The sequence below is a fragment of the Phycodurus eques genome, chromosome 3 (genome assembly GCF_024500275.1).
Source record: "Phycodurus eques isolate BA_2022a chromosome 3, UOR_Pequ_1.1, whole genome shotgun sequence".
NCBI classification, from domain to species: Eukaryota; Metazoa; Chordata; class Actinopteri; order Syngnathiformes; family Syngnathidae; genus Phycodurus; species Phycodurus eques.
The window spans coordinates 20,187,862-20,199,933 of record NC_084527.1 but is presented as its reverse complement, the minus strand read 5'-3'; the positions used below and the strand labels follow the sequence as shown (position 1 = coordinate 20,199,933).

Sequence of the window (12,072 nt, the reverse complement as noted above, 5' to 3'; positions counted from 1 at the left end):
TTCTGCCCGACAGCGACAATATGTGAGACTCAAAGTTACGTACATTTAAAAAAAAACAAAAAATGAATCTGATTGTATATATTTTTTAATCAGGCTTGTCTTTATGTCTTCTGCAGATGACACTTTTAAAAGCATGGCGTGTGAAAGTAATCTCCTCATGTTCAAGGCCATCGCCCACCTCCAGGTGAATGCCACACACCAGGTTGACCTAACAATTCTCACAATAACACCCCTTTTTAATTAAACTAATCATACATTCAGACCCAGATAATCATTGGTTTTCTTCAGGAGGATTTTGATATCTTCTTCACCCCCGCCAACTACGAAGACCCCAACATCCAGAAACAAATCAGGGAGCGTCATATTGCTGCGTATGAGCGTACGCGGAGCCCCGGCTCGTCCACAACCGTCTCCACCGAGGCCGGCCTGCGTCGTCTGGGCAGGTTGCTGCAGCGTAGCGAGCAGGAGCTCTGGTCCGACCTGGCCCTGCGAGCTCTGGGGACAGGCAATGTCCAAAAAGCCCTCCCCATCCTCAGGTATGATGAGAGATTTTACAGAACACCCCTGCTGACATTCTTCCTGCTCCCTGCGAGTTTATTCTTGATAATTTTAACACCAAAGCGAAGTCAACTTTAGACTCAGTGGCTATACTTTTAACTATCCATCCATCCATTTTCTGAGCCGCTTCTCCTCACTAGGGTCGGGGGCGTGCTGGAGCCTATCCCAGCTGTCATCGGGCAGGAGGCGGGGTACACCCTGAACTGGTTGCCACTCACAGTCATGCCTACGGGCAATTTAGAGTCTCCAATTAATGCATGTTTTTGGGATGTGGGAGGAAACCGGAGTGCCCGGAGAAAACCCACGCAGGCACGGGGAGAACATGCAAACTCCACACAGGTGGGGCCGGGGATTGAACCCGGGTCACTTTTAACTAAAACAATAAAAATTAAACCTACACCACCATGGAGAAACAATGAAATAAAAAAATAACAAAAACAATCCTTTCCTTTTCAAGCAAAAGTTCATTTTCGCAACTTTAGACCTTTTAACCAACACGAATTTCATAAATGCTCCTGTGACACCATTAGGGATCATATGCGAGGAAGTTCGAATTGATTGTATCAGATCCAGCCTTTTTTTCTCAGAATGTACACCTTTACAGCCACTTTTATCTGAGGAAACACTGGAGAGTTTTGCTCTGGTTGATGCAAGGACATTTGGTTGAGTTTTGTAAAACCAACAACCTCCCTTTTAGATCCAATTCCCACATCACTCTTAAAAACAGTTTATGCTTTCTTTGAGGAACATATTTAAAATGTTATGAATTACTCTCTCCAAACGGGTCTCTTCCCTACTGCTTACAAAGCGGCAGTGGTGAAGCCCCTTCTGAAGAAGAGTAATTTCGACCCCAATATTTTAAATAATTACCGCCCATTATCCAACCTACCATTTTTATGTAAGATTTCAGAAAAACTGGCGTTTTACAAACTAAATTGTTTCTTAAACAGAAACAATATTTTAGAAAAATATCACTCTGGGTTTAGGATGAACCACAGTACCAAGACAGCCCTTTTAAAAGTTTTAAATGACATTAGGTGTATTGCTGATTCATAAAAACTCACAGTCCTGGTTCCACTGGAACTCAGGAGCCGCCTTTGATACAGTATCAAAGATCATAGCATTTTATTAAAAGGACTCCAAAACGTGGTCGGCCTTGCTGGTACTGTTTTTAATTGGTGCAGCTCCTATTTCACAAATCAAAGTTTATTTGTAGGTGTAGATACATATTCTTCCTGAACACACACAGTTGAGTGTGGGGGGTGCCCCAGTGGTCAATTTGATGTCCAATTCTTTTTAACGTGTATACACGCTTCCCCTTGGGGACGTCATCAGCTTCCACAGTTACGCAGCTGTACATCGCCGTGTCTCCTGATGACACATGGCCAAATGACGCCCTTCTTAACTGTATTTTAGTGTTTTAGTCCATTTGGTAAGTCATGGATGGCCGTGAATTTCCTTCATCTTAACCAGGACAAAACAGAGGTTTTAGTTATCGGTCCTGAAGACGAGAGCGAAACCTCCGAAAATTGGCCCTACCCCGTGTATCAGTGCCCCACCGCCCCCGAGTGGTTAAACTGCATTTTTCAACATTGTCTACACTAACTATGTTTACTTTTGCGTTGGTATTTAGCGAGCTCTATGAACACCACTACAACACGGGCACCGGCAAGGTGCTGTTCACTGCCGCCAAGACGCTGTGCCACATGCTGGAGGCTGACGTGCCCATGGTGCTGCCCCACGACAAGGACCTGCCAGCCGTCATCCACCACCTCGCCTGCCAGGCTGTCACTGTGTGCCACCCGGGTAAACACCCAGAATTGTCTTCAAATTCCTTTAAAGCCTACAGAATGTGTGTGCGGTTCATGTCCAAGGCCCCGTTATAAAGCGTTTTTTAATTGTTTTTTACAGTATACTTACGTAAGTTACTGTAATGCCCTTGCATGTGTGAAAGGAGAGCCACATTCGCAGATATAAATATTATTTCAAGCTCATCTTACTACATTGTCCGAAAAAAAACCAAATGACTTACAGATGATTTGATTTGGGGGAAAAAAAATACATCCTCTCTGCACGTGTACATGCACATGCGGTGAAGATGTTCCGTAACTTCCACTAACAAGAACCGAGGCTAAACTAGCCTCCTCCCAGACATACAAAGCTTGTTTCTCAGTTGAGATGTATCACTTGAACATACTTCCTCGGACCAATTACTGTACTACTTTACCATTTAGTCAGGGCATAGGCACCATCTTGTGCAATCTTAGCACGTTTCAGGGTTTGTTTTCATTGTTTGTCATAAATGTACTGCATAAACATGTTTACAGACTTGCTGCTGGACTGTTTGGAGCTTTGCAAGTCAACACGGCTCGCCATGGACATCTATCATCAATGCCAATTATCAGACAACTACGGCTTCGTGGCCAAGGTCTGCAAGTTTATTGATTTATTTATTTTAAAGAGGGACATATTTACAAACCCCAATTCAAATGAAGTTGGGACGTTACGTAAAATGTAAATAAAAACAGAATACAATGATTTGCAAATAATTTTCAACCTATATTCAATTGAGTGCACAACAAAGATCAGTTATTAATGTTCACAATGATGAACGTTATTGCATCTTTTCAACCATTCGCACTCACATTCACACCTATGAGCAATTTAGAGTCTTCAATTAACCTACCATGCATGTTTTTGGGATGTCGGAGGAAACCGGAGTGCCCGGAGAAAACCCACGCAGGCACGGGGAGAATATGCAAACTCCACACAGGTGGGGCCGGGGATTTGAACCCCGTACCTAAGAACTGTGAGGCAGACGCTCTAACCAGTCGTTCACCGTGCCGCCTTAAGAATATTTCTTAACGTAAAATTGCAAGGAATTTTGAAATTTTATCATCCACGGTCCATATTACAATAAAAATAAATCTCTGCTCGTAAGCGACACGGCTGAAAACCAACATTGAATGCCAATGACCTTCGATCGCTCAGGCAGCATCGCATTAAAAAACAGCATCATTTTGCAAAGGATGTTACCACATGTGCTCAGGAACACTTCAGAAAACCATTGTCAGAGTTTGTTGCTTGAGGGACCAGACAAAGCACGGCTAAAAGACTACGATGATGAAAAATATTAATGGATTGAGGTTTCCCTTGCCCGGACGCGGATCACCTCTGGAGCCAGGCCTGGAGGTGGGCTCGAAGGCGAGCGCCTGGTTGCCGGGCCTGCACCCATAGGGCCCGGCCGGGCACAGCCCGAAAGGGTAAAGTGGGTCCCCCTTCCCATGGGTTCCCCACCTGTGGGAGGGCCATAGGGGTCGGGTGCAGAGTGAGTTGGGCGGTGGCCGAAGGCAGCGACCTTGGCGATCCGATCCCCGGCTACAGAAGCTGGCTCTCGGGACGTGGAATGTCACCTCTCTGGCAGGGAAGGAGCCCGAGTTGGTGTGTGAGTTTGAGAAGTTTCAACGAGATATAGTCGGGCTCGCCTCCACACACGGCTTGGGTTGTGTTACCAGTCCTCTTGAGAGGGGTGAGACTCTTCCACTCTGGAGTTGCCTACGGTGAGAGGCGCCAAGCAGGTGTGGGTATACTTATTGCCCCCGGCTCGGTGCCTGTATGTTGGGGTTCACCGCGGTAGACGACAGGGTAGCCTCCCTCCGCCTTCGGGTGGGGGGATGGGTCTTGACTGTTGTTTGTGCATATGCACCAAACAGCAGTTCAGAGTACCCACCCTTTTTGGAGTCCTTAAAGGGGGTGCTGGAGAGCGCTCCCTCTGGGGACTCCATCGTTCAGGTGGGGGACTTCAATGGTCACGTGGGCAATGACAGTGTGACCTGGAGGGATGGCCCCGCCGATCAGAACCCGAGCGGTGGTCTGTTATTGGACTTCTGTGCTCATCACGGATTGTCCATAACGAACACCATGTTCAAGCATAAGGGTGTCCACACGTGCACCTGGCACCAGGGCAACCTAGGTCGCAGTTCGATGATCGACTTTGTGGTCGTGTCATCGGACTTGCGGCCGCATGTCTGAGACACTTGGGTGAAAAAAGGGGCGGAGCTGTTAACTGATCATCACCTGGTGGTGAGTTGGCTCCGATGGTGGGGGAAGATGTCGGTCCGACATGGCAGGCCTAAACATATTGTTGGATGATATTGTTTATCTGAGGACCGGGGCTCAATCCCCGGCCCCACCTGTGTGGAGTTTGCATGTTCTCCCCGTGCCTGCGTGGGTTTTCTCCGGGCACTCCGGTTTCCTCCCATATCCCAAAAACATGCATGGTAGTTTAAGTGACCACTCTAAATTGCCTGTAGGTATGAATGTGAGTGCGGATGGTTGTTTGTTTGTATGTGCCCTGCGATTGGCTGGCAACCAGTTCAGGGTGTCCCCCGCCTCCTGCCCGATGATAGCTGGGAGAAGCGGCTCAGAAAATGGATGGATGGATATAAACAAGAAAAACACATTAATTAATTCATCTTCCGTACCGCTTATCCTCACTAGGGTTGCAGTCGTGCTGGAGCCTATCCCAGCTATCTTTGGGCGAGAGGCGCAGTACACCCTGAACTGATCGCTACCCAATCGCAGGGCACATATAAACGAACAAGCATTCACACTCACATTCAGACCTACAGGAAATTTTGTCTTCAATTAACCTACCATGCATGTTTTTGGGATGTGGGAAGAAACCAGAGTACCTGGAGAAAACTCACACAGGCACGGTAAGAACATACAAACTCCAAACTGGTGAGGCCAGATTTGAACCCGGGTCCTTAGAACTGTGAGGCGGATATGCTAACCAGTTGTGCACCGTGCCACCAAGAAAAACAAAATTTTGTACTTTTTGTATGCAAATGTTTTACTTTTTGTATGGTATGGTAACAGTCGGTAAAATCACAGGCAATTTTGCTGTTAGGCTAACTCTTGGTCTTGTTTAATTTTAGAAGAAAAATGAGTATGAATAACAATTTTTTTTTTTCAACACAGGATTTGGCTGTGGGCTCAGAGATAGATCCATATTCTCAGTGGAGTTTCCAAGATGTCTTTAATGAGGATTGCATTGTTTTGGACCCAGTGTCTGTGTTGCCCGTCCAGTATGAAATCACCGACTGCTTGATACCTGTTTCTCAAGGTAATTCAAAGCATATACAGTGGTGCATTGAGATGCAAATTTAATTGGTTCTGCGACCATGCTTGTAACTCAATTCACTTGTATCTCAAATCTTCTTTCCTCATTGAAATGAAGGGAAATGCTTTTAATCCGTTCCAGCCTACTAAAAAAAGATGTAATGTTTTTAATGAGGAAAAACAGCACTCTATGATATTGTACTTCAATAAATATAGGAGTATAATAAATAATTAAATAGAATTAAAACAATGTTTCTGCCACATTTATACCTCAATTCAATGGACACTGTGTATAATATATGCCTGAGTATTGTTATATTGTCTATCCCATGTGTTGTTCCACCATTTGTGTTCAAATACTGTATCCGTTGCTTAAAGGTCTGTAACATGGATACCGAAGCTATTCGTTAGCCTGTCTACAGCATCATGCATTGTTTGTTTGCATTAAGCTAAACAGACTGTCGTAAGGCAAAGTTAAGAGTATGTGGTTGTTTTAAATACACAATACACTTAGTTTGACAGTAAACTTCAACTGGGAGTGGGAATAAACAGCTAGAAGTATTTGTTTTGAAGAATTGTTCACTATCTGTCAAACTGCTGCTTTGTTGCAAAGTGAGCTGAGTTCACTGCCAACATACAGCGCTCTATCTCCTTTTCTTGCTCACAAGTAAAAGCAAAAATCGTCTGAACGACTGCTCGTATCTTGTAAAACTCATAAGTTTGGTCATTCATATCTCAAGGCACCACTGTACAGGGAACCCCAATTCATCGGGTATACAGTACATTTAAAAAACAACAACTTAAAAATCAGAAATATAGCGGCAGAGTCAGTTTTAATAGAATGAGTGATTAATTGTATTCTGTAATTAATTGATCTAATTAATCTCTTTTTTAAACTCACCTAAAAATTCCTGAGAAAGAGAGAGATATTTTCTTTTTTTTTTTGAGATATTTTTTATTTAAACGTATTATATTATTGTGGTGGAAAAGTAATTTTTTTAACGTCCTTTGTTTTTAAACACTTAAACAGATGGCGTCCTATCCATTTATATTCCACTGCATTTGAGACTAGTCTCTGCTGCCTACAAATTTTAATTTCAACCACCAGGAGAGCTATTGCCTTGTTCTTTTGTCAGTCTTCATATTATTAGAAAATAAAATAAAACATCACGTCCTAAAGTGCTGAAGTTAACACATTCAAAATGGTAAGAACAACTTGTTGCTTTTCCTCTGTTTCAAATAATGCATATAAAATATCAATTACATTGCTGTAAGTTAGCACATCAAAAATAACATTGTTCATTATCAACAAGTACAGTAGATTTGTGAGCCTGTTGGTCTCACACTTACTCATACATGAGGTGTTCTCAAGTTTAGCTTGGCGAAGAGTTCTGTGATGGCTCGCTATGTGTTTGCTGCTAATGTTAGCTGTGTAGGCGTTGATGTGGTAGCCTAAACCTGCTTGTATTGAAGCAAATCTACCTATCACAACAGAGGGTCGAATTTAACAAGAAAAATAATTACCCTAAAACGCCAGCAGCGGGTGGCAAAGCAACACAAATACAAGACAGCTCTCACAGGACAATTTGCTTACATACAGGAAGCAGTACCTAGATTAAAAAGTAGATTAACGTGACTAGAAACCATAGCGGAGTAAATATCCCCCCATGGATTTTATTCCGCTTATCCAGAACTTAAGCAGAGAAGCTCAAACTGTCCTCTCCCCAGCTACTTCGTCCAGCTCTTCCAGGGGGATCCCGAGGCGTTCCCATACCAGCCGGGAGATGTAGTCTTTCCAGTGTGTCCTGCGTCATCCCCCGGGGCCTCCACCCGGTGACACGTGGTCATCAGTGAAGCATCCAGGAGGCATCCTAACCAAATACTCAAACCACCTCATCTGGCTCCTCTCAATGAGGAGGAGCAACGGCTCGACTCTGAGCTGTTCTCCCAGATGACCGCACTATGCCAATCCAGAGGCACTGTCCCCGATGTCCATGCGATGTTGTAGTTGCGTGTCAGCCAAGACAACCCCATGACATCCAGAGGCACTCCGGGCGGATCTCATCCACCCCTGGGGCCCGGCCACCGAGGAGCTTTTTAACCACCTCGGTGACTACTACCCCAGAGATGGGAGAACCCGCCTCAGAGTCCCCAGATTCTGCTTCCTCATAGGAAGGCGTGTTGGTGGAATTGAGGAAGTCTTTGAAATATTCGGCCCACCGACTCACAACTTCCTGGGTTGAGGTGAGCAGCACCCCGTCCCCACTATACACAGTATTGACAGTGTGCTGCTTCCCCCTACTGAGACGACGGATGCTGGATCAGAATTTCCTTGAAGCCGTCCGGAATTCGTTCTCCATGGCCTCAACAAACTCCTCCGACACCTGAGTTTTTTTCTCAGCGACAACCAAAGCTGCGTTCCGCTTGGCCAGCTGGTAGCCATCATGTGACTCCGGAGACCCACAGGCCAAAAAGGAATCCTTCTTCAGCTTGACGACATCCCTCACCGGTGGTGTCTACCAATGGGTTCTGGGAATGCCACCACGACAGGCACCAGCTTGACGGCATCCCTCACCGATGGTGTCCACCAACGGGTTTGGGGATTGCCGCCATGACAGTCATCGACCACCTTACGGCCACAGCTCCGGTCGGCCGCTTCAACAACATAGGAGGAACATGGTCCACTCGGACTCAGTGTCCCCTGACTCCCTCAGGACCTGGGTGACGTTCTGCTGGAAGTGGGAGTTGAAACGCCTTCTGACAGGGGACTCTGCCAGATGTTCCCAGCAGACCCTCACAATACATTTGGGTCTGCCAGGTCGGACCTGCATCTTCCCCCACTATCGGAGCCAACATACCACCAGGTTGTGATCAGTTGACAGCTCTTCCCCTCTCTTCACCCGAGTGGCCAAGACGTGGCCACAAGTACGATGACACTAACACAAAGTAGATCATCGAACTGCGGCCTAGGGTGTCCTGGTGCCAAGTGCACGTATGGACACCCTTATGTTTGAACATGGTGTTTATTTTGGACAGTGCGTGACGAGCACAGAAGTCCAATAACAAAACAACGCTCGGGTTCCGGTCAAGAGGGACCGTTCTTCCCAATCACACCCTTTGGGGTCTCACTGTCATTGCCCACGTGACCATTAAAGGCACCAGAAGAATGAGGGTGTCCCCAGCAGGGCTGTTCTCCAGCAACCCCTCCAAGGACTCCAAGAAGAGTGGGTACTCTGAGCTGCTGTTTGGTGTGTAGGCACAAACAACAGTCAGTAACCACCCTCCCACCCGAAGGTGGGGGGAGGCTACCCTGTCGTCTACCGGGGTGAACCCCAATGTATAGGCACCGAGCCGGAGGGCAGTCGGTATGCCCGCAACTTTTCGGTGCCTCTCACGATGGGCAACTCCAGAGTGGAAGAGAGTCCAACCCCTCTCAAGAGGATTAATACCGGAGCCCAAGCTGTGTGTTGAAGCAAGCCCGACTTTGTCTGGACCTCGCATACCAGCTCAGGGGCTTTCCCTGCCAGAGAGGTGACATTCCACGTCCCTAGAGGCAGCTTTTTTAACTTCAGCTCCCTGCGCACACGACCCTCTTGGCCCCTCCCACAGGTGGTGAGCCCATGGGAAGGGGGACCCACGTTGTCTCTTTGCGTTATGCCCGGTCGGGCCTTGTGTGCAGGCCCAGCCACCAGGCGTTCGTCATCGTACCTCACCTCCAGGCCTGGTTCCAGAGGGGGGCCCCGTTGACCCACATTCAGGCGAGGGAAAACAGCGTAAATTTAATTTCATCGTCATAGTGGGTTTTTTAGCGTGCTTTGTCTGGTCCCTCACCTAGGACTTGATTGCCCTGGGTGACCCTACCCTCGCCAACTTAGCTCCTTGGATCATTGGGACGCACAAATCCCTCCATCACATTAAGGTGATGGCTAAATATGCACTAAATATGACTGTAATTCATGAATTTCAATTAACGCAATAATTTTCCACCCCTATTAATACGTTCAAATGTGTTCAATGTGTATGAGGAGTTTAAAATGATTTGAAAATGTTTTTACAATATATGGTCTCTTTATATTGCAGATTTTCAACTTATTTCGAGTAGGTCTGGAACGCAGCTCCCGTAATTAAACAGGGGTTCACTGTGTATTTTATTGAGTGCTGTTACTTGTTTTAAATCCTTGCAGAAAGCAAACTGTATCCCCTGGACTGTTCCTGCCTCTCACACTGCTCATTTGAAGACGGTGGGTGCAGTCAACGTCACCATTTTCAGTTATGTCTGTAAATGTGTCATTATCATACCAGTCTTCCATTACACTTGAATCGGAACCTTGGTTTGGTCCTTGGTGCAGGTTCCAACTTCCTGCGACCCCTGCTGAGTCCTCTGCTTAGCATGTTACAGATGTTACAGGAGTGCAGTCAGCTGGAGCTGGCCCTCAGGGTGCTGGTCAACTCCTATGGCAGCTGCCTGCAGCACGTTACCTCCAACATCATGGACGTCAAGATTAGTGCACAGGTAGGGGGCGGCCACCCATCATAATCCTCTACTGGGGGTATAATGATTCATTTTGGCAGCGATTAAATTCGTATCACGATTCTTGGTTGCTGATTCGGTTCAGGGACGATATTGGTTCATCTAGAACCGAAACGATTCAGTGTTTGGAAATCGTTTCAGTCGCCTTTTAGCCAAAAATTCAACCAGTGTGACTGAAATAAATACCTGGATACTGGACAGTGCAGGTTAAATTTCCCAATTTCCTTTCTTGTACAGGTATCAGGTAAAATGTATTATGTGAAAAACAAACAAACAATAACCAATCATTATGGCAAATAATAAAAATAGCAAATGTATTCACACTTTATTTGAATAAAGTGCAACAAACATCTCTTCAGGTTGGATTAACAGTAGGTTTACCGGCTACTTTTGAATTTGTTTTTCAACATAGAAATCATATAAATCTTATTGAAATTGAACACAGAACACATAATGCTCAAATGTTCTAATTATATTTATTACTACCCACTGACTAGTCACAATGTGTGACAGAGTGGTTACGCAGTTCTGGGAAGCTCGTGATATCCAAGTTACCCTATGTCACGAGCGAAACACTCTACAGCAGTGGTTCTCAAAGTGTGGTAGAAATACCACTAGTGATACTCACTCTAGTGGCATGCAAGAATCACTGAATTAGAGGGTATGTTCGGAAATTCAATCTGACGCTCTTACTGTGCTCTGAGAGTGCAGTATTCAGAGAGGCAGAGTGCGCTCCATTTTCTTTTAATTTACAAACGTGGGTGTTGGGCATTGGCAGGGATAAGTCAGTGCGTCCGTCATATTGATTGTGTCAGTTCTGCCTATTAACATCTCGTACTGCCTGACGCTCCGGCCGCTCTTTCTCCTCAGTCAGAGCGCTCCGGCACGCCCAGAGTGTGGCGCTCTGCATAACTGAATGGCATACTCCAACAACGCTCTGAATTTTCGAATGTTCTGGAGTGTAGGGAACGCACTTGGAGTGAATTTAAAGTACAGTTGTTTTTAACTTTTAAGCACAATACACTTGCATTTAATGTTTTTGCAAATGTTTTAAAGACATTTCTTTAGGTACAAGGTTTATTTACCTTTTATGTGAAATACATTTGAATTGAATCATTATTTAAGAAGTTTTTTTATTTTTCTAGATTTAAGTAAAAGTGTAAATGTTGTTGTGTTACTACTGTGCATAATTTTAAAGTGGCTTACGATAATAAACATACTGTAGATAAATACGTTTTAGCAACAAAGCCTCTCTCATTTTTGATGAACACTTTTGCCTACTATGCTTCTGTATTTTAAGGTCAGTCATGATGGTGGTACTTTGTGTAAAACGTTTGAAAGCCACTGCTCTACAGTATGCCAGGTCGATGCTCTCTTTCACTACTTTGGTCTTTGTTTCTTAGGCTACGTTCACACTGCAGGGCATGATGCCAAATTATGACCTTTTTTATTAAATCCAATCTTTTTATGCATCTTTTCACATTACAAAATCAAATGGGGCCTCTGTTGTGGATGGAGCATGCCTGTGACATCACACGCATGCGCACAAAACTGAATGTCATATTGCACATGAGCACAACTGTGAGGTGCGTGTCAACAGAAGTAAATGCGGCCCTCCGCAGAGGTCGCGTCATAATGCATTTTATGCAACCGAAGCCAACATTTTCTTATATTTATCAGTTCTAAAGCATCTTCTTTTCGCCACTGACTGTGTTTCTGCTGCGTCGTATGTCGTTGCTATTTTTTGACATTTGTCACCTTTTGATGACATATATGTCGGACGTGCGCCCCGAGAGCGTACATACTGCACTCGCGTCGGATAGATATCCGATTTATATCCACATATGAAAGAGGCCTGG

The 12,072-nt window shown here is 45.2% G+C and overlaps 1 protein-coding gene across 2 annotated transcripts in view; it reads left to right on the top strand.

Annotated features, from left to right (window-relative positions):
- kntc1 (kinetochore associated 1) overlaps positions 1-12,072 on the top strand; it is a 58,568-nt gene that overhangs the window by 21,970 nt on the left and 24,526 nt on the right. For both annotated transcript variants that reach the window (XM_061672413.1, XM_061672412.1), the window contains exons 31-37: positions 117-184; positions 289-536; positions 2,192-2,364; positions 2,886-2,986; positions 5,542-5,686; positions 9,867-9,923; positions 10,032-10,195. In XM_061672413.1, coding sequence (XP_061528397.1) covers positions 117-184; positions 289-536; positions 2,192-2,364; positions 2,886-2,986; positions 5,542-5,686; positions 9,867-9,923; positions 10,032-10,195 — 956 coding nt within the window. The remainder of the gene's footprint in view (positions 1-116; positions 185-288; positions 537-2,191; positions 2,365-2,885; positions 2,987-5,541; positions 5,687-9,866; positions 9,924-10,031; positions 10,196-12,072) is intronic.